Below are 21,609 nucleotides of genomic sequence, written 5' to 3'. Positions count from 1 at the left end.
ACTTTAAATTCCTAAAGAATAAAATGTCACTTAACTTAAGGGAAATGTTACAGAGGAGTTCACGAGATGTCAGGGCCTTGTTAAGGTTTTAAGATAATAGCTGAATAGAACAGTGGTGTAATATAGATTAGGACAGGGCTATTCAATAGGCGGCCCGCGGGCCAGTTCCGGCCCGAGAAGGACTATGTACTGGCCCCCGCCTTGACTACCGACCGACCCAAAAAAAAAAAAAAAAAAAAAAATTATGATTTTTTTTTTTTTTTTTTTTTTTTTTAAGTGTTGCACAATTAATGTACTAGCACACGCGATGTGTGCTTTTGCATGGTCATAACTGCGCGAAAGGCCGCGATCTGCAGTAAATAAATATGCACATGTGTCTCCAAGCGTTTCTCTATCAGCTGCTCTGTGTATGAGGCTTTGCGCGCGCGATTGTACAGCAGTGTAAGTGCATGGTCCATTATTTGTATTTAGTGTGTCTGCATAATATTGCACCAGTAGAACTTTGCATGGTATTGTCTGCATGTTTGCACAACATTTGTACCTTCACATAGCAAACAAAATTGCACAACTGTAAAGTCAGTGTCTGTAGTTTTTTTGTATTCAAATAAGCAGTTGTTTATTTCTGTACTGTGCATTGGCAACTTTGAGCAAAATACAGCCAAAATTTTCGCCGCGGCGCGCTGCGCCACGTCTCCCATGACCCTGTACAGTGACACCTTGACAAACACATTGGGGGGGGGGGGGGCACTGTTGAAGAGTTAACCTATTGTGTTTTCCTGAACTGATAAGATTGTTAAACACTTAAACAACAGGCAGCCTATGTTAATCAAATAGGGATTTTTTTTGATAAGCTGGTGAACTCTATTTGATAAAATAAAGACAATATATGCACTCCTATGTCGTTGTAGTGTTTTACAGTATATGTAGCTATTGATGTGATGCTCATCAATTTTAGGCATTTTTTTCTGGCCCCTCATTTCGGATCATTTCCACCAACCGGCCCCCATTCAAAACTAATTGAATAGCCCTGGACTAGGATAATGACATATCCGTTCTGATTCACACTCTAGTAGACCTACAGAAGGTGGCGGTAATGTGCCGAAAATTGTTTGACAACCGCCAATATAACTCAAACAGAAGAAGAGGCAAAACAAAGCATTCACTTGCTGCAGGAGTTGAGCAGAGCAGTTTAAGGTAAGACCTATACTATCTATGGGTAAGACCCCTCAATATCAGTGATAAAGATATTAATTCTCAGCATCTAGCTTTTGTCAGCTAGCGGGCTACTCTGTTTAAAAGTCCCTCTATCTCTGCGACCGCTATGTGGCCCCGGTCAAACTTGTCGTTAAAAAATATCAAAACAAACAGTGTTGCATGGAAGTCTGTAGGCCTACTTAGTCAGGTAACCTACTCACTGACTACTGCAATGTAGCCTACCTCAAGCTTCTATCTATCAAACCATTAATGTCCAAGCTGTAGGCCTACACACCATGGACATATTATACAAGGTAGGCTACACACCCTGTTAGATAATACAGGAAGTGTAGTAGAGTGCAGATACAATCGAGCTGCCCTCCTGTCAATCAGTCAGATAATCGATTAGTAACTGCTTCACTCACCTCTGTTCAGCAGAAAGAATATTTAAGAAATATTCTCTGAACATTACAAACATGGCTGGCACTAACAATGATGTCTATAATCAATTAATCTTTTGACTATTCTAGGGCTGCAACTAACGATTATTTTGATAATCGATTAATCTGTCTATTATTTTCTCGATTAATCAACCATTAGTGTTTTGGTCCGTAAAATGTTAGAAAATGGTGAAAAATGTTGATCAATTTTCCAAAGCCCATGTTGACATCCTCAAATGTATTGTTATGTCCAAAACACACAGATATTTCAGTTTACTGTCATAATAGGATTGAAGAAACCAGAAAATATTCACATTTGAGAAGCTGAAATCAGAGAATTTGGACAATTTTTATTACAAACTTACTCTAAACGATTAATCGATTATCAAAATAGTTGGCGATTATTTTAATAATCGATTCTTTGATTAATCGTTGCAGCTCTAGACTATTCTATTGATTGATCGATCGATTCCTCGTTTAGCTTGTAAAGTGTCACAATTTGCCAGAGCTCAGGGTGACTTGTGCAAATGCTGTTAAGTTAACCATAATGATGAAAATCAGAGAAGAGCAGAACATCCTCATATTGGTGTTACTGCTCGATAATTGACATAAAAGATGAAATGATGAGGAAAAATGTTCCCTTTTAATTTTCTATTGATTGTTTCGAATTGCAATGCTAGCTATTAAATTAACCATAACCATCTCATCTCACCTTGATACGATTTTCCGGGGTCATGTCATCATGGGGGCAACAGATGCATCAAGGATCCAGTACTTAATCCCTGTCATACTGTGTTTTTACAGATGGCTGCAGCTCTGGCCAACAGAGCGATGGGAGCCATCGTAGGATCAGCTGTGGCAGATGCAGCAGGTAAGAAAAGTGTATCGTAGTGTTATACTCTTTGTTCTGATTCTTATAAAGCTGTTCAATGTATTTTCCAGGAGGTGTTCTTTTTTTAATTTTTTTCCATCAACACAGACTTTTCTAGTTTAATTTAATTTTTTGCTTTAACCTAAGTCTTAGGGTGTATTCACACATGCCGTGTTTAGTTCGGTTGAAACGAACTCTGGTGCACTTCCGCCTTCGGTGTGCATCTTTCAGGTAGGTGTGAATACAGCAATCACACTCGGGGGCGGACCAAACAAGCGCTCCGAGACCCAGCTGGATAGGTAGTCTCGGTGCGTTTCCAAACGCACTCTGCTGCAGTTCGTTTGTGGTGTGAATTTGTCCGGACTCGATCCGACCCAAATGCAGGAGGCACTGTGCCTTTTCTTTCTTTTCTTTTTTAATAAATTGCCGTCAGCTTCACATTATGGTAAAGTGTTGTTGCCATTGTTAGGACGATACGTTGTGGTTTGACCGGGAGCCCAGAACAATATATTACATTTGATCGAGAGGACGCGTAAAAAAGGTGAATGTGTTCAGCGATCAGATGAAGGAGAGGGGAGCGTCCCGCACAGTGCCAACAGATTCACGATGCGCAAGAAGTGTGTGTTTTTATTTTGCTTCCCATGTACGGGACCGTCAATACTATCCCCGTGTCAGTTTGGAGCTGAACTGCGCCGAACTGACACCCAGCTGATACACAGCTTAATCAGCTGAGTGTCAGCATGAGCCTATTCTTCTCGCGAGCCGCACGGCCAGCAGCAAAAATACAGTAAAAATTATGTTTCACATCGTAGACTACAAGCCACATAACGTGGCATTGTCATAGACCTTCATATTATAACCATATGAAACAACAACAATAATTTGATATTCTTCTTTATTTATAGGCTAGATGTAGGCATTTTTATTATTTTTAACTCCATATTATATCAATGATATATTTTGCAGTTTTTACTTCGTTCTTCCTGCTTCTCTCCACCCCAGAATGTCTGTCCAATGAATGAGTGACCTCAGATCACGTGTGGTTTTGCTGCGTAATGCTGGTTCACTTACAAAAGGGGCAATATGAAAGTGGACCACACCAAACAAAAAAAATCTAAACTCTATTCGGTCTGGACCAAAGCAAGTGAACTAGCGGACTTTCCCTGTGTGAATACACCCTCAGTCTCGCACAGCCAGACCAAACTGCAGCTCGTAGTATAACCCTTAAGACAATACCAGTGGTTCTGTTGAAGCACTTCTTATTTACTCAGCTAGACATTTCATTTCCCTAAACTTGTGGTTGAGATCATAATTGAATTGACCTGATGACCCCCACAGCGCAGCCCCTCCACTGGGTGTATGACCTCCAGAAGCTGCAGGGGATTCTGGCTCAGGAGCCAAACCCTGAGTTCCGCTCTGAGTCGGCTAACCCTTTCTACAGGAGGCAGACGGGCCAGCAGAGCTGCTACGGAGACCAAGCCTTCGTCCTGCTGGAGTCCTTGTCTGAATGTGGAGGTGGGCTGGCTTCTAAGTTTTGCACACCCAGTAGACTGTCTCATGGTCAAATGACACTTAAACATCTGTGTAAAGTCTCAAGATTATTATTTTTTTAATACTCTGAACCTGGAATCTCAACTCCTAAAGCAATTTGAATGAACTTAACTTTCCATGCTAATTCTAAGTACTATTTAGAAGGTTATTACAGAAGGATTTGTTAATGTTGTAAGCTGTCGTAAAATAAATTGTGTCCAACATCTGTTCAGTAAAAACTTTGGACACTTATATGTTGTTAAAATTGAATAAAGATTTTAACTCTGCCTTTATTAAACGTTCAGATTTAGATTTTTTTTAAACAATATTTAAATGTAAGCATAATTAGTAAGATACGGTTTAAATTTACATTTCTGAAGAAAATAATGAAATTGTTTTAATGTAAGTAATCCACTGGCAAAGTTTCATGACGATATATCTATAAGTTTAACATTTCGCAATATTCACCTGCTCGTTCTCACCTTAAATAGGAAATAGGTGGGTGCCCTTAGCTCAGTTGGTAGGGCGTCCCCCCCATGGGCCTCGGCCAGCAGCGGACCCGGGTTCGATTCCAGCCCGCGGTCGTTCTCTGCGTTTCACTCCCCTCTCTGCCCCATTTCAACTCTCTCTACACTGTCAATAAAGCATAAAAATGCCAAAAAAATATCTTTAAAAAAATAGGAAATAGGAAAAAATGGATATAAGATAATTGTTTGTTTCTTCTTAACCACTTTCATCACATATATTCATTTTATTATTGTATGATGACTTTACAGTGTGAGTTTTAAGTTTGTCCCGTATTTGGCCAGGCCTGAATGTTGACGATCTGAAGCAGCGCACACTGAAATTCTTTGGGCCGGGGTCGGAGTATGACACGCCTGTCAACGATCCGTACAGAGATAGAGGAGGTAGGAAAACCATCCATCTGTGACTTTGTTCTTTCAGTCATTTTGAAATGTTGCTTATGTTTTGTACTTCTATGTTGTTCATACCAGGGCCCAGACCACAGCTGCCTATCGAGGGGCCGTGGAGGCATGCCAGTTTGAAGAGCTTCATAAAGAACGTGGACGCAGGCAAAGAGGAGACGGGTAAACAAACCTAGTTTCAATGTGAGAGTACTATAAGACATAACTTGGAGAAACGGCTCAAATTAACGTGCTGTATTTTCCACAGGCTGTGAGAACGACTGTCAGATTGATGGAATAACCAAACTGGCGCCGATAGTGGCTTTTTATGCAGGAAAGCCCGACATGCTGGAAAAGGTCGAGCTGGCAGTCCGTGTCACCCAGAACAACGATGAGTGTGTGGCAGAGACCCTGGCAGCTGCAAGGTCAGTGTGTTTTGCATATACACGCATTTAATCTATTTTTACTATTTTAATGGTGAATGCTACTGTTCATGTTTGTCTCTGGGATCTGAAACCACTAATAAATGACAGGTGCAAAGACCTTTTACCTGGTAATAATCAGTTGTGACCCTGAATGTGTCACCATGACACACTAGTTGCAGCAGAAAAGGACACAGATGTACTTGAGCACAGCTGACCAAATACAGACACAACAAAACACACGGCCTAATACAGGGTGGTGTAACATGCTTATCATGTCTATACTTCTAATATTGAGATAATCAGGAAGTTGCAATGACAGGGTGGGTAATTCAAGCACCCAGGTGGAAACACTGCAGTGGAGGACTATTTTTCTTGTACATTTTCGCTGTCTTTTGATTTATAGAATTTGCTCAGCTATTTCTTGTAATGCATGGCAGACATAAATTGGTTGCCATGATATGTTGAGTGTTAAATTGCATTTAAATGTTATGTGCTAGCTACCGTTGCAGCATATCTCTGACATAACATTAGCTAAATCATGGACTAAATGTATAAGTAATTAACAATCCTTTATATACACACACACGTTGACTTATTTCACAGGATCCTGGAACATTTCATCCTGAATGGTCCTGATCCTAAAGTCTTGGACTCGGTGCTGGCTCAGCTCAGTGACCCAAACAGAAAGCATCCCCAGGATCTGGACAGAGCAGTCATTGGTATGTGAGGCCTGCAGCATTGTTGCTTCACCACACCAAAGTCATGGGACTAAAGGGTTAACTCCTCCTCACTTTGTGAGAGTTTAACATACTGTATAGTTACTATGTTAGCACTAATCTGAGCAGACATGGTGTGCTAATACACCACTGAAGCTAAAGATAGTCTGCAAAAACACATGTTTTATGTGGCTTTACATTTGTGTACATTATGTCATGTTGATTATATGTGAGTAGCCATCGATTCATCCTCTTTTTTTTCTGAATGATTCCAGGACACATTCATCAGGTGAAGGAGAATTTATCGAAGACTCCTCAGGAGCTAATCCCCTCTGTGTTTCCAAACACATGAGGTATGCTCACACACACAGCTCATTTAACCTATTTTATCAGAAGCCATCACTTTTAATAGGCAATAATCAGTCATCCTCCCAAAACTCATGATTGTTCTCTCAGGTTTGCCCGGTGCATTCCAAGCAGCGCTGCATGGAGTCCTGACAGGCCAGCACTATGAGCAGGCCATCAGAGACACCATGAGCTGTGGGGGGTGCACCAGTAGCAGAGGATCTTTCATCGGGGCCTGTCTTGGGGCTCAGGTATGACTGTGTGCTAATCTTGCTGTATTTAGCTTTATGCCAGTACCGTATGATTTATGTATTTTTTTTTTCCTTTTCTTTTTTTTTCTCATAGATTGGACTTGAGGGAGTTCCAGCTTCCTGGACATCCAGGACCCTGCGATATGAGGCAATGCTGGAGCATGCCAAGAAGATAACCAAACAACACCAGTAGTTATTCTTCTTCTGCCAGTATGACGTGTTTTACAATCTGAAAAAAACTGTTGAGCTTTTCCAGAGCAGTGGATGAAGGTTCTTGTCTAAACTGTTGGACGGCAGGAGCCAGATGTTTTTGTCTCTGTTAAAGTTAAACATGTTACAATAAAGTCATTCAGAAATACATTTTATGATGGATTTTTTTTGTGCAATATTTAGTTGGATTGAACTATGATAGGTAAAACCAATTATAAATGATGTACATGTTCTCATTGAAATAATTTTCAGATCCTCAGTCCTTGAGAGTATGTATGTTGAGTGATACACTCATATTGTAAAAAAATAAATAAAAATACAGTCGTATCTTAAGTACACATAATCTGTGTACTCCTACAGAGAGCCAATCAGTATTCTTATGATAGGAAGAGGACGTTTTTCAAATTTTGGGTTCTAGTTACATATTTTGGGTGTAGGTGACTGTCATTTCACATTTGTACAAAATACAGTGATCATAAGTGGGTCACGACAAAATCCATAATCTGGCCTGTCAGAGTATCTATGGTCAGCTCCTTTTACATAACCTACTGAAGAATAGAACCTGAGAAATATGGGATAAGCAACACTAAAAACAAGATTAGTTTAAAGAGGACCTATGATGCTTTTTGACTTTTATGACCTATAAACGTTGTTATGATGATTCATAGTCATGCTTAACCATACTAAATTATCAAATAATGACTTACATGCATTTCGACGTATTCCCTGCTGACCGTCTGGGGTGTCTGTGCAGAGCACTAAACACTATTCTAGCCAGTCGAGAAGTCACGTCTTCAAAGCGGTCTACCCTTTCATAATTGGTGACGTCGCATAAAAATTGGTGATGTGACCACGCGGATGTTTCCATGTATGGTAATGCTGTCACTTCCCTGTTCGCGTCTGCCTCGCGCCCTTATAGGTCCATGCTCGCGCTTCCCGCCACTGAAAGTGTTTCGGAAGGAAGGTAACCAATCACAACGGAGTGGGGTTTGCAGGAGGGGGGGGGGAGGGTAGCGGAGATGGCCGATGCACAGGCGGAGGGAGCGGAGATTGCCGAAGCACACACACTCAAGTGTTGACAGGATGTGCTGGATCGCCAAAATAAGAGAAAGAGCTTCCCGAAAATCTACATAGTTTTTTGTGATGTGATTCGTGTCAGGTTGCTCTATAGCAGTGTAAAACAAGAAATTAAGACCAGAAAAGTAGTATAATAGGTCCTCTTTAAGATATTTAATGTACTGTTAGAAATGTAGCCTACTTTAAAGAATAAAAAATTAATATGGATTATAGTCGTATATTTTATCAACGAAAGCACTTCCCAATTGTTCTTTTGGTGTGTTAAATAAGCAATCAAAACTTTTTGAAATGTAGTTAAGACAAAAAGGTTGTAGTGTCAATCATTCAGCAATGTAAATGTTATGTTTTATGCTATTTGTCTCATGTGCTTCAACCCAACGTGGTCGTTATTGTATTGGATAATTTCAGTATTTTTTCCACTTAATATAGCCTTATATTTGACTACTTTCTTTTATCTCCTTATTGGCAAATTCTATAGACAATACATTTCACATCGGCTATAACCATATAGGCTAGGCTATAACATATTAAAACTCATTTTTGAGACTTAAATTTCGGTTTGTGTTCTAAAGGGTCTGACTTGGACTACTGCGACCCTATAGTTTCATTTAATCCATATCTGAAATATAAAAAAAAATGTAAATGGACAAATCATCTGAGTGCGAAACACCCGCACCGCCAGAAGACTGTCGCAGCGCAGCCACCGTAGATTCGTCTGACGACAGAGCTGGTTATTAGCACCTGCCACTCAAACATGGCCGGTAAAGGAGGAAAACAGAGTCGCTCGGGCACTGGCCTTTCGGGGAGAAAAGGCGCTGGCGACCAGGAGGAAGAGGAGCAGCCGTTGCAGGCCGTTTTAGTCGCTGACAGCTTCAACCGGAGGTTTTTCCCGGTCACCAAAGACCAGCCGAGGGTAGGCAGCGACGAGCTAGGCTAACTGAAAGCTATGTATGCTAACTTGTGTCCATGCTGTAAACAGTGACAGGGCTGTACTGACACTGACTGCACCATTGTAACGTAGCTTCACGCGTCACTTCTAAGCCATTGTTTGACCTGATGTTTTGGTTATGTTTTACATTGCTTGGGGGGACTTGTATTGAGTTTGCTAGCATGATGCTGTACAGTTATTTAACTCACACCATCTGTCACTTGTTGAATGATGACAGGCTCTCCTGCCGCTGGGTAACGTTGCCATGATCGACTACACCCTGGAGTTTCTCACCTCCACCGGGGTGCAGGAAACGTTTGTCTTCTGCTGCTGGATGGCCAGTAAAATCAAGGAACACCTGCAGTAAGTTTCAGTGAGCCTCTTTCTCCGTGGTGCACATTCATTGGTCCCCATGAAAGATGTTGACCCCGTCGCTGTGTCTTGACAGGAAGTCCAAGTGGTGTCGACCCACCTCACCAAACACAGTCCACATCATCACCTCGGACCAGTACCGCTCCCTGGGCGACGTGCTCAGGGATGTTGACGCAAAGTCCCTTTTGCGCTCCGACTTCTTGTTGGTTTATGGAGATGTGGTGTCGAATATTGACATCAGTCAGGCAGTGCAAGAGCACAGGTAAGAGACCATCTACACCTCTTTTTATACAGTTAAAGCTAGTGCGTAACTTATGCCGCCCCCATGAGTAATTCTGAGTAATTACAACAACACAGTGGGTGCATCTACATAATCCTTCGGTGATCGCGCATAGATTGTATTCCTTATGCTGTTCTTCCAGGTTTCTGCTTAGCAGTAGAATTAACAACAAACATCCGTGGGTGCTTCTGAGAAATACGGAGAGAGTTTTGTGGAGCTGAAAGGCTAAATCAACTTTGTGTCAACTCGTTTGGCAATGACTTGAATGTAACCAACATTCAAGTTACACACTATAGCTTTACTGGGTACTACAATATTACTGCGTTGCTCTCAGACTGTGCGTCACTTTGCTTGTTCACAGGCACCGTCGAAAGGTGGAGAAGAACATCTCTGTGATGACGATGATGTTCAAGGAATCGTCCCCAGGTCACCGGTCGCGCTGTGAGGAGGACGATGTCGTTGTCGCTATGGACAGCAAGAGCCAGCGGATTCTACACTACCAGAAGACACACGGGCTGAAGAGGCTACAGTTCCCAGTGGTGAGAGAGTTTCACATTATTGTCACATCTTTAACTTCCTCCGCCATTGGATTGATGAATGACAAAGCGCTCCTGTTTGTCTCAACAGAACATTTTCCACGGTGGAAGTGACGAGTTTCAAGTCAGACACGACCTCCTGGACTGTCACATCAGCATCTGCTCCCCACAGGTTAGTTTTACAAACAGAGACAGGATCTCATAATCCGAGGTAGTTTAGTTTATTAAAACGACAACAAAAATTATGAGAACAATAGTACTGAAGTGTGTGTGTGTGTGTGTGTGTGTGTGTGTGTGTGTGTGTGTGTGTGTGTGTGTGTGTGTGTGTGTGTGTGTGTGTGTGTGTGTGTGTGTGTGTGTGTGTGTGTGTGTGTGTGTGTGTGTGTGTGTGTGTGTGTGTGTGTGTGTGTGTGTGTGTGTGTGTGTGTGTGTGTGTGTGAACAGGATATTGGTTTATTTACCTGTATTACTAACTTCTTAACAAAGGTCATAATACATGACACTAGCAGTGAAACAAATAAAACATGGATACAAGAGTGGGTAACAACATATATAATACCAGTTCATTGGTCCTATAGGCATCTTTTTGTAAGAATGTACAGAGGAACAGTTGTTTGCCAAGTGGAAAAAGCCAATCTCATAATTGAATTCCAACAAGGGTTCTTTTTCTTTTTCAGGTTGCTGAGCTCTTCACCGACAACTTTGACTACCAAACTAGGGATGACTTTGTGAGAGGGATGTTGGTCAATGAAGAGGTACCACGCATGCAGCCTCAGCTGTTTTTATTGAAGCTTTGTTTAATGTTATGCTACAAAATGCCAATTAGTGAAGCCTAAGCCACGATCGATTTTATTTCTCTTCAGATCCTGGGCAACCAGATACACATGCATGTCACCAAGGACGGTTACGGTGTCCAGGTGTCCAATCTTCTCATGTACGATTCGGTGTCGTCAGACCTTGTGCGGCGGTGGGTCTACCCGCTGACCCCCGAGGCTAACTTCATCGACCAGCAGGGCCGGAGCTGCACATACTCCCGCCACAACGTCTACCGAGGGTCAGGAGTCAGCCTGGGCCATGGCAGCCAGATGGAGGAGAACGTGCTTATTGGCTGCGACACCAGCATTGGCGCCAACTGTTACATTTCCAATAGCGTAATTGGTAACAATTGCACCATAGGTGAGCTCCCTTTCCAGTGTGTGTGGGTTTGGAAGAAAGAACATGTTATATTGGTACTTAATAAAAGTGGTGTTAACGGTCTCCCCCTTATTTTTTATTGCAACAGGTGACGATGTCAAACTGGACCATGCCTACATCTGGAATAATGTTCACATTGCCAGCAAGGTGGAGATCAACCAGTCTGTGGTCTGTGACAATGTTGAGGTCAAAGAAGGCGTGAAGCTGAACAAACAGTGTGTCCTGGCGTATAATGTAAGAAACACATGCATGTAGTATCAGTGTTTATTCTTGATTTTAATTTGTTGATTTCAGAACTGCTTTCCATGTCAAAGATGCGATGAGTACATCTCACATGCAAACATGACATGTCTCCATTGCTTCCACATGAACTGACATTTACTTTATTTAACCACTCACGCGTCCAACCATGATCCAACTGCTTACATCTTACTTTTTCAATTGGCATTTCCTCTTATTTAATCCTGTGTCTTTGTGAAAGTTACAGTAAACAGATTTCAATCAGTAGCCTTAAATTGTAGTTGACATGTCCAAGCCATCCAATTCTTACACCAATGCTACACTTTAAAACCCTCAACTCCTTAAGTGATTCCACTTTAGCTTCAGTACAACATCCCACAAGCTAAGAATTTGAAAATATTACATTTGTTTATATATATATTTTTTTAAATTCTAGAGCCTGAAAAATCATCATGTTGAGACAGTGCCAATTTGTCAGCCACTACAAGAAATGCTCTTTAAAAGGTTTTTCTGACTAAAAAAACATTTGATCAAATGTTCTATACTTGCGTGATATTGTTTTATTAGGTTTTAGCAGCATATATTAAATCATAATAATTATTCACCACTTTGTGTTCCAAGATGTTTCCAGAGCAGTCCATTGTGAGCACTTGCTAACTCGGTGAAATATGTGACACTCTCTCGATCTTATAACTAAATCTGCTGGGAACGGTTTTTAATAGGTGGTGATAGGACCAAGCGTCTCTCTCCCCGAGGGCACCGTGGTGTCCATGCACAATCCGGACGAGGAGGATGAGGAGGATGATGATGAGTTCCTGAGTGATACGGAAGTCGGTCACAGTAAAGACAAAACCAAACTGAAAGGTGTGTATCCCCACCGTGCTGATGACACGTACATAAAGGAAGAAAAAGCTCAAGTGTGTATGAGTGGTGTTTTCTTCTGCCCTCCAGCGTTTAACCCAGCGGAGGTTGGAGCCGAGGGAAAAGGCTACATCTGGAAGGCCAGCAGCCTGGACGACACAGAGGATGAAGAGCTGTCTCAGTGTCTCTGGGGTGAGGTTGGCAGTTTGTCATAGAGTCTGTTAAACCTGTGTTGCTATAGTCCGTGTCCTAGCAGCCTGGCTTTTGTTTACCTGTCTACAGGTTTGGTGTTGAACCCTGACCCTGAGAGTGACAGTGAAGACAGCGAGCCTGATGATTCTGACGATCCAGTCATCCCCTCCCCAGAGATGGACGACGTCAAGGGTGAGAGTTTTTACTTTCACATTAATCGGCAGAATTCAACATGTATGGAGTAAAACGTTTCCCATAGTAAATGAATAATAGATGAGTCTTCGCTAAGGTATGAATGGGTCTATCCTCTAGAAATCAATCCAACTTTGTCTCTTTTTTAACAAATGAAACGGTTCTTTTCAGGAAACTTTCGCGGAAAAATTACGAAAATAAATAATTAGAATAAGAAATAAATAACATGTGAAATATGGCTATATACAGCCTACTTTCTGACTCTTTTTCTTTGGTGTGTTCACGTGTAGTCTTCCATTTGGAGGTTCTGGGGACTCTGCAGAGAGGTTTGGAGGAAAACATCAGCGTTGACAATCTTGTAGTTGAGATCAACTCTCTCAAGTAAGGAGAACATTTTAAATTGCCCACAGTTCTGTCGCTTCCCATTAAAACAATTGTTTGTTTGTCTGTTTACACATTCAATTTGATTTCAGGTACGCCTACAACATCACCCTGAAGGAGGTGATGCAGATTTTAACCAGAGTGGTGCTGGAGTACCCTCTCCAGCAGCAGGGCCCACAGATCACCACGTCACAATACGTCGGCCTGCTCCTACCTGTAAATACGTTTATATTTTCATTTAAAGCACATTTAGGCAAGTGAATGATAAAAGTAAATATCCTAAATCAAGGTTTCCCTTTGTTCTCCTCTCAGTTACTGAAGAAATGGGCTCCGGTGTTTAAGAACTATGTGAAGAGAGCACAGGATCATCTGGACTGTCTGTCTGCCTTTGAGGAACACTTCCTGGATCAGGAGAGTCACTGGGCGGCTATGGTCAAGGTCAGGGCCAATCAACACTCAGTAATCTATCCTCTGTCATTTAGATTCTAAGATGTCGGTCATGGTGCAGCACCAGGGTCCATGTATTTCTGCAGTGTGTGCTATATGTTCCTTATGCCTGAATATGCTGTTTGTTTTCCCCATCCAGATCCTGATGAACATGTACCAGCTGGAGATCCTGGAGGAGGAGATGATCCTGCGCTGGTTCTCCACCGGAGCCACCACGGACAAGAGCAGACAGCTGCGCAAGAACCAGGGGGTAGGTACAAGACCCGCTCAGCCAAACACATCGAAAGATGGATTATGTGGTAACACTCCAGTGTTTCCCCCACGTTCACACAGCAACGGCGGCTCGCCACTGCTATATTTTCCCCGCCGCTGCTATTAAAATCCTTGGCATATCAATTTAGGTGAGAAAAAAATAAATAAACACTCGCGTAGCTTACCGCTAGGGATGTCTGCTGTAGTTCCACAGCTCAGGATGTTAAGCCATGAATTGTTGAAACGAAACCTATCCTATGCCCTTGTACGCAGGTTGTATGCAATATATTTATAGATATGTTGTATTTACTGTTTGCATTAAAAAGAACGCACGTCGGTAAACTACTTGTCTGGCCCTTAAGGTGCGAACACACTGCACTCCGCGGTGCGAATCGCAGGTTCCGCGCCACGTGATCATATTGGGTCATATTGTGTCCGCCGCCCGCCGTCCAACCAGAGTAGCATTCTCTATATGAATGGGATATGCTGGTGCTGTTGCTAACCGGTGCTGAGGGGACCAGTCTGCTGTGCTGATGGTGCTTTACCCAAGCTAACCGGTGCTAACTTGGTTCATAAAGCAAAACTGATAGCTGTACACAGCAGGCAACAGACACATAGGCTATTCACAGAACTTATGGGAGCAAACTGTGACTATTATGTTTTCATCCATCTTAATTTCCTCTGTCCGTCGTCCCGAAGCGAGTGACGTCGGGAGGAGCTCAACGCTGATTGGCTATCGCGGCCGGCGGCAAAAAGTTCAATATTCTCAACTCCCATTTATAAATGTTATGTAAATAAATGGCATCATGCAATTTGTGAAATTTATACATTTCTGAATTCACTTGATATTGTTATTCTTTCTCAGAAATGTGTTGTTTTCCATACCTGTGAGCATTGTTAAACTTACCTTGAAATTCTTAGTAACTAAAGTTGTAGCCCGGCATGTCAGTTCTCACGAAACAGAGTAATGCATTTCTTCCAGACCTGCTCTGATGTATGTTATTTCTCCCACAGCTTCAGAAGTTCATCCAGTGGTTGGAGGAGGCAGAGGAGTCTTCAGAAGAGGAAGGAGAATAATGAGGAGCTCTTAACAAATGACAAACATCACTTATGGACTTGTGTGAATAAAGGGATTCTGGTTTTACCGTCTACAGCAGCTTTCTGCTTATATCAATTTCCATCAGGATCTTCTGTGTACAGTAAGAACTGACATACATTTGATCACATAGTGCCATGTCAGGGCCGTGTGCTACAAATGAAATGTGCTATCCAAATAAAGAAGGTAAACCCGCGGACTGATTGGAAATGCCCTGAAGTTTTATTGACAACACAAACAGTCTCACTCAAGATGAAAATGTTTTGAAAAAGGAGTTTATTAAATACTCACAAAACTAAAACCATCACCAACAAAGTGTTCAACAGTGTTTGAACCATTTTCCTCTACAAACTGAACACCGACTGCAGGAAATAAAACAATACAGCGACAACATGATCTAGCTTCTAAGAGGTAGAGTATTATCTGCTAAATGGATTCAGTCCAAATCAATATAAATTCCATCCTGTGTGTACATGATGACTGGAAACTTGGACTGACGATGATTCAATAACGATCATTGCAGTTAAAATCTTGTGATCAAAAGTGTACACCACATAACTCCTTTAACTAAAGCAGTAAATTATATAAAAAATACAATTTCATTACAAAAAATATAATGTTCCCTTTGTAAAGTAGCTCTGATTTATTTTATTCTGAAGCTCATAATTCACATTAAGTAATGTACACTGGTCTGAGTTGTTTCATCACTTTTCAGGCCCAATGACAGCTTGACATGCTACCGAATCAAGGTAGACATGGAATTTACCTTGTAGCAAGGCTCCACTTATCCCCACTAAGTGGACTCTGAACTTTTCATCATTGTCCTCACACTGCCACAGTCTGACTGTGCTCACATCATTAGGGGTATGATTTTACATGTAGAACTTCAACAGGAGACTACAGTTTTAAAAATATATTTCATGTGGTCATTCAAGTACGGTCGCGCCAAGGAGCCAAACAACAACAATGGACAAGATATTTTAAAAAACATTTTCCAACATTTTAGAGAATATGTAACTTTTGTAAAATGTCACATGTTCAGTTCTGGTTTGAAATAGTTGTGCTTTTTATTTTCCCAATATGTTTTGTCCAATGTCATGTTTGGCCCCTTATTGCCACCGCACTGCAGGCTTTGATGCACATTACAACATGATGAAATCTAAGCCAAGTCATCTTAGCATCAGGATGGTGCTATGGAATCTACAGGTCAAACACCTTTTAACCTCTCTAGAGTATTGGGACACCCTAGGCTTACTTTGACCTGTCGTCCTGTTTTTTCACCAAGTGGTGAATGACCTTGGCTAGCAGAGAAGCCCCTGTGAGGCCAGTGACGGCGCTCAGCGTCTTCCACATGCTGGCCGACCTCTCGTGCTGGTCCAGGAAGCTGTGGTGGTCTGTGGGGACCAGGATGAACTTGCGTCCGTCCTGCGGGGCCTGCAGCCTCATGACCTGGCCCCCCTCCAGCACCACCTCCCCAAAGCCGGTGAGGGTGCTGCCCACCCGTAGCAGCTCCTCGCTCTCCTCCATGGCCACTGGCTTCTCCCCGCTGAGGCCCTGCACCACCACTTCCACCAAGCCCTCCTCGGCACGCCTCAGCTTGAAGTAAACCCTCTCCAGGTAGCACCCAGAGGCCTCCAGGGGGTTTTGGACCTTCACAAACAAGTCGTTGATGTAGCCTCCGGGGCTGACCAGGCTGAAAGGCACCGCATTGTTGGTTTCCTTTCTGTTCATTGTCCGAGAATTCCTGGTGGGAGAGTAATCCAACTGTTATTAACAGATTGCTAGGATTAAAGGTGTAGTCAGCGATTCTGGATAATGTTTTTTGTCCAAAATTGCCTCACAATCCACTACCTTTACGTAGTATATGTCGCTGAAAAAAACATCCAGTGTTACTACACAGCCTAGTAAACGGGCATTTTGCTAGCTACAGGGTCCTTTATTTACATGCCCTTTATTTACATACCAGTTTACAGAGCCTAGGCCGTGTATTAACATCAGATTCTTATTTTCAGCGCACACACAGTACAGACATGTAGCTGATCGCCAGGAGATATAAAGTGATTTTGACAACAAGCGTTCTCCAGAATCTCTGACTCCACCTTTTAATAAAGGGTCATTCAAGGTTGTATGCTGTAGTCTAATTTACCAGGTCCGGCTGAGGGAGTTCCAGTATTTCCAGCGTTCCTCCACAGCGATTTTCTGAATCACGCCAAAGCATCGTGGGACAAATTGGCTGGCCAGAGGCTCCCCATCTGCTTGGACCAAACCTAGACACAGGTATGAAGAAATGTAGTCCTCTTGTAATGATCTCAGTGAATGACCCCACTCAACCAAACTTCATTCACTAAAGTGTTCATTTAGCCTAAGTAATGCCTTTACCTTCTACAGCAACATACTGAAGGCGCTTGTGGGGAGAGGCTTTCAGTACTTTGACTAAATGTTGATCTGGCTTGAAAGTCGGTATTTCCTAAATTGAAAAAATTAAATAAAAAAAATTTAAAAAAGCATGCATTTCTCATTTATACCAAAGTAGAGCTGTTTTAATATTTGAATTGCACTCAAACAAAGGTATACTCGCCTTCAGCTTTTGCAACTCTTTTTTCTTTTCTTGGTATAAGTGATAGAAAAGTCCAGAGAAGGCGAAGCTGGACCCGACACCGATTAAAACCAGAGGGTTCACAGGAAAGTCACTCATGTCTGCGTCTTTGACAGGAGGGCAGAAACAACACAGGTGAGGTAAATACCCTGCTGTGTACACTTTAAACTACAAGTGTGTCGTGTGTAATAGGATAATTAAATAAAGAGAAGATAGTTGAACCGAGACTTACCTGTTCAATCTAAAGCACATGGGTAATTCAGTCACAATAACCGAAAAACAAAAGCATCAACAATTACGTCGGGTTCACTTCCTCGTTTGCCCACGCTGCGTCAAGTTTCCTGAGCCAATAGGATATAGGCAGTAATTTTCTAATGATGACCACCAGGTGGCAGCACTGTTCCTATGAAACCTTTATTGATACAGTCTTCGTTGAAACATGTATCAATTTCTCGCAAACTTAAATTGATACTGTCCAGTTTGATATGTAGTATCATCCTAGCTATGTGTCTTACAGACCACATCATAAAAACACAAATTGCAAGAGAAAGCCCTCAAATCAAAATTTGACTTAAAGAAAAGTACAAAAGTATTGGCAACAACATGTAGGCATATTGTAGGCCATTAAAACACTTGCAGAATGGCCTCTCTCTCTCTCTCTCTCTCTCTCTCTCTCTCTCTCTCTCTCTCTCTCTCTCTCTCTCTCTCTTTATTTTAATTTTTTAATGCAAGGCCTATAACAATGTTGTTGTTGTTCGAGGTGGCACTACTTTGTATCTCTTCTTATTGTTTAATACAGTGTTCTTTTTATGACAACAAGGTTTTGTAGGCTATGTAAAACCTTAATTTCAGTACCCACTAAACAAGTAGAGTAAAATGTATAATAATGTTCTCTAAAATATAGTTATGTAGAACTGTAAAGTTGCATAAAATATTGCAACATTCACCCCTGCTAAAAAAAACAAACATGTTTTGTGACAGTAAATGTTCACTTTAAAGTTTCACATCAAAAACAACACAAGTTATCAGTAGTAAAATAATATTGTGAAAAATCTCTACACAAATCCTTCAATTCAATTAAACTATTCACAACTCTTTCCCTTTGTAATCAGGGATCCAAAGCACATCGATGTAATATCTTTCTTCTTTTTTATCTTGTTACTCTTCTCATGACCTGTGAGATTTGTTTTCCCCTGGCGAATTCCAGATCACCTAAATATACTCACCGCCAAAGGAGCTAATCAGCTGATAATGTATTTTCTTAAAGTTGCCACTGTCGACCAACGTAATACACTCATGCATGCATCATATGGTAAAGCGTCACAGACACTGCCGGCTTCCTTTTTCTCTGCCTCCCTCTCTACTGTGTGTACTGATAAGATGATTTGACTTGAATGCACACCTGTAATGAATACTGTACGTAGTCATATTTTCCCCTGCTATTGAAATGCTCAATACACCTATTGTACTTCTCCTCATGCTTTTTTTCAGGCTGGAAAAAGTTGTTGAAATTGAAAATGTATCTAAATTGCTGGACATAATGGAAATGTATTCCTCTGTTAGTCCACTGATATAGCAGCAACCAACACCTTGACTTTACCATTAATTAATACAACACCTGATGCATACTGAAGAGAAGAGTCAAGAGATATTCCAAAGAATACCTTTATTTAGAGCTTATTTAACCCTCTACTATACTATGCTCCATTCGTCTTTAATATGTCTGTCCTTGACTGCAGCATTCAGTTCAAAATAATGACGTCAATTTTCTTATTGTTGGAAACCAGAGCAATAGATCAGGACCAAATGAAACCCTCTCATTTTTGAGTAATGAATAGATGTTATTCTTATTTAAACTGCAAACAAATGTTCCTGAATCCCCCTTCTGATTTTCCACAACTCTAAATTCTCTCATATTTGTTTTGGGCTGCACACACATTGGCCCTTCTTCAGAATGATGAGTGAGAGCAGACAAAAGACACGCTGCTTCAGAGCAGCCAGCCCGCATGCTTTTGCCAAACTATTTCGCTGCACTTTTACTTTTGTGTGTGTGTGACTGTGTAAAATTAATCTGAAACAGTGGAGAATTAGTGGCAAAGCAGCTAGAGAACATATCTAATACTAAACGCCAGTTAACGCAATTGTCTACATTTATGTTTTGCACCTCACAAGCTCTAGTGTCCAATGTTTCAGACAGGGTGATGATTTTCTTTTTCAGATCTTTACTTGCAGCTTCAGTTGTCAGATTTTTGTTTGAGTTAAATGAAGACTGCACTGTGAGGCTGTCAGACTTTAGCTAACATGTTCACAATGATATGGACGTTCAGCTGAATGTGTATGTTCACTTTCTTAATGCATCATGTTAGCATGCTAATATTTGCAAATTAGACAGACCCAGACATCCCAAGAGTCACATTGCTACTAAAACAGAGGCCTACCTGCTGCTTTGGTCACTTCATGTTTCCACTTTGGTAGAGAAAATCCTCCATTCAAACGGTTTATGGAACACTTCCATCACCCAAGGCCAAGATATAGCCTGATAACAAAGACACTTTTCACAACAAACCAAAAGATCCTGAAAAGATGGCCTATCTGTTATTTCAAGCGTGACAAAATGAAATAGGCGAATATTCCTCGTCTCATTGTTTTATTCGGATTAATGGACATTCTCATCAACCTAATTTCACTGTCTGATCTTCGTTTCAGTTTGATGAGTTTGGTGCACCTTCATAATTGGCATCATTGGCTCCATTAAAAGTTGTGAGTGTAGACTTGCAGCCTGTAGATCAACTGACACTCTCCTCATCCCTGAGGAGACACGTTTTGGTGTGTGGAAATTACCAACAATAAGCGATTCCCACAACCATTTTAATCTGGCTAAATGGGACTTTTGTGACCCATGCCTGGCACCATATTTCCCAGTGCTTGTCATGTTTAAATGTCGTAGGGCATTTCTGGGATTACTTTATGGCACAAAACGGGAAGATGTTGCGGACCTGAGCTAATAGCTTCCGCAGTTTTTGAGTCAAGAAAGGTGACTATTAGAAAAAGTCCACACATGTTTATCCCCCACTGATAACCTTTATGACGGTAAGTTAATGAGAAACGTGCCCTTCATTTTCGAGACGATGGCAATAAAACACCAATGCCAACCCTAGTGAGGAAGTGGTAAACACTGGTGATGTCAACAAACGTTTTGCTTCAATGACAGCTTTGGCAGAATTATTTTGGCTGAGATACTGAAATACTACTCATTTTCAAATTGCCAACAAATGAACTCATGCTGGGAGTTTTATGAGGTTGTACACGACCACAGATCACAGATTTTTTTTTTTTTGAGGTAAGAGAAAGGTGAACTCACAGGTCAAGCCTCAGGAAGCAACAAATGAGTTTATGGACGAGCACAAGAAACTAGGGATGGAAAGGAGCTATTTACTGACGTTCCGCAAGATTCATCCAGCAGAATATAAAAAAAAAGCCCACACACTTGTCTTTTTTTATCCTATAGAGGAAGGTTATTCTGACTTCCATCAAATCTTTTATAAGGCTTGGTGAGTCATCCATTGATACTGAAACGTATGGTTAAGGAGTCAGGGCCAAGGGAAATAATTAAAGATAGCTTCTGTGCATTGTTTCCCGAACATATATTTCTAAATGCTGGAAGTTAGGCCCACCTCTTTACACTGCATACTAATGTGAATGCACGATGACAGAACCATCACCTGACCACGGTCTAACAGACAGACAGACTCCTAGTACAGGGAGCAGGCAAATTTTCCTTTCAGTCTTCCCACACTGTTGCGTATGAATTATGAGCTTAACAACTCTCCGCAGTTTATGGTAGGCACCTCACATAGGCGACATGCACCTGAGCATTATCTTATCGGAGAGTCTAGTGTGTCAGCGTAGCTATGACCACTTATGTGAGCCCACTGACCCAACACCGTCTACTGTATACGGTAAGTAAGTAAACTTTATTTATAGAGCGCCCTTCACAGACCAGGATCACAAAGCGCTTCACAATGGAAAGCAACAACAGATTAAAATTGTACATACATTTAAAAGGCCAAGACAATAC

General features: G+C 41.5%; 3 protein-coding genes across 3 annotated transcripts; 2 read left to right on the top strand and 1 right to left on the bottom strand.

Annotated features, from left to right (window-relative positions):
• Positions 1–1,126: 1,126 nt before the first annotated feature.
• On the top strand, positions 1,127–7,031 carry LOC307255029 (crystallin J1A-like). The gene is made up of 10 exons (XM_080033628.1): positions 1,127–1,194; positions 2,439–2,505; positions 3,844–4,020; positions 4,845–4,943; positions 5,031–5,123; positions 5,209–5,365; positions 5,969–6,084; positions 6,357–6,434; positions 6,538–6,677; positions 6,772–7,031. The coding sequence occupies exons 2-10, from the start codon at positions 2,439–2,441 to the stop codon at positions 6,868–6,870; spliced, it is 1,026 nt and encodes a 341-aa protein (XP_079889754.1). The 5' UTR covers positions 1,127–1,194; the 3' UTR covers positions 6,871–7,031.
• Positions 7,032–8,694: 1,663 nt separating this feature from the next.
• Positions 8,695–15,131, top strand: eif2b5 (eukaryotic translation initiation factor 2B, subunit 5 epsilon). The gene is made up of 16 exons (XM_080034745.1): positions 8,695–8,877; positions 9,131–9,255; positions 9,341–9,526; positions 9,906–10,083; positions 10,172–10,252; positions 10,758–10,835; positions 10,944–11,256; positions 11,363–11,508; positions 12,237–12,378; positions 12,466–12,567; positions 12,658–12,759; positions 13,050–13,140; positions 13,233–13,356; positions 13,453–13,578; positions 13,727–13,837; positions 14,854–15,131. The coding sequence occupies exons 1-16, from the start codon at positions 8,719–8,721 to the stop codon at positions 14,914–14,916; spliced, it is 2,127 nt and encodes a 708-aa protein (XP_079890871.1). The 5' UTR covers positions 8,695–8,718; the 3' UTR covers positions 14,917–15,131.
• A 98-nt stretch (positions 15,132–15,229) lies between these two features.
• mul3 (mitochondrial E3 ubiquitin protein ligase 3) lies at positions 15,230–17,857 on the bottom strand. The gene is made up of 5 exons (XM_080034628.1): positions 17,764–17,857; positions 17,514–17,638; positions 17,315–17,402; positions 17,082–17,202; positions 15,230–16,679 (listed from the first exon to the last, which is right to left on the bottom strand). The coding sequence occupies exons 2-5, from the start codon at positions 17,628–17,630 to the stop codon at positions 16,187–16,189; spliced, it is 819 nt and encodes a 272-aa protein (XP_079890754.1). The 5' UTR covers positions 17,631–17,638; positions 17,764–17,857; the 3' UTR covers positions 15,230–16,186.
• Between the last annotated feature and the right edge of the window lie 3,752 nt (positions 17,858–21,609).

Source organism: Ammodytes marinus (assembly GCF_949987685.1).
Source record: "Ammodytes marinus genome assembly, chromosome: 9".
NCBI classification, from domain to species: domain Eukaryota; kingdom Metazoa; phylum Chordata; class Actinopteri; order Uranoscopiformes; family Ammodytidae; genus Ammodytes; species Ammodytes marinus.
The sequence above is the reverse complement of the archived record's forward strand: the minus strand, read 5'-3'. Positions and strand labels throughout refer to the sequence as shown.

Coding starts and splice junctions, on each gene's coding strand:
- mul3 (XM_080034628.1), bottom strand. CDS start 17,630: ATGAGTGACTTTCCTGTGAACCCTCTGGTTTTAATCGGTGTCGGGTCC. Junction 17,403..17,513: donor AAGAGTTGCAAAAGCTGAAG/GCGAGTATACCT, acceptor TTTTCAATTTAG/GAAATACCGACTTTCAAGCC. Junction 17,203..17,314: donor TCAGTATGTTGCTGTAGAAG/GTAAAGGCATTA, acceptor ACCTGTGTCTAG/GTTTGGTCCAAGCAGATGGG.
- eif2b5 (XM_080034745.1), top strand. CDS start 8,719: ATGGCCGGTAAAGGAGGAAAACAGAGTCGCTCGGGCACTGGCCTTTCG. Junction 13,357..13,452: donor ACGTCGGCCTGCTCCTACCT/GTAAATACGTTT, acceptor TTCTCCTCTCAG/TTACTGAAGAAATGGGCTCC. Junction 13,579..13,726: donor ACTGGGCGGCTATGGTCAAG/GTCAGGGCCAAT, acceptor TTCCCCATCCAG/ATCCTGATGAACATGTACCA.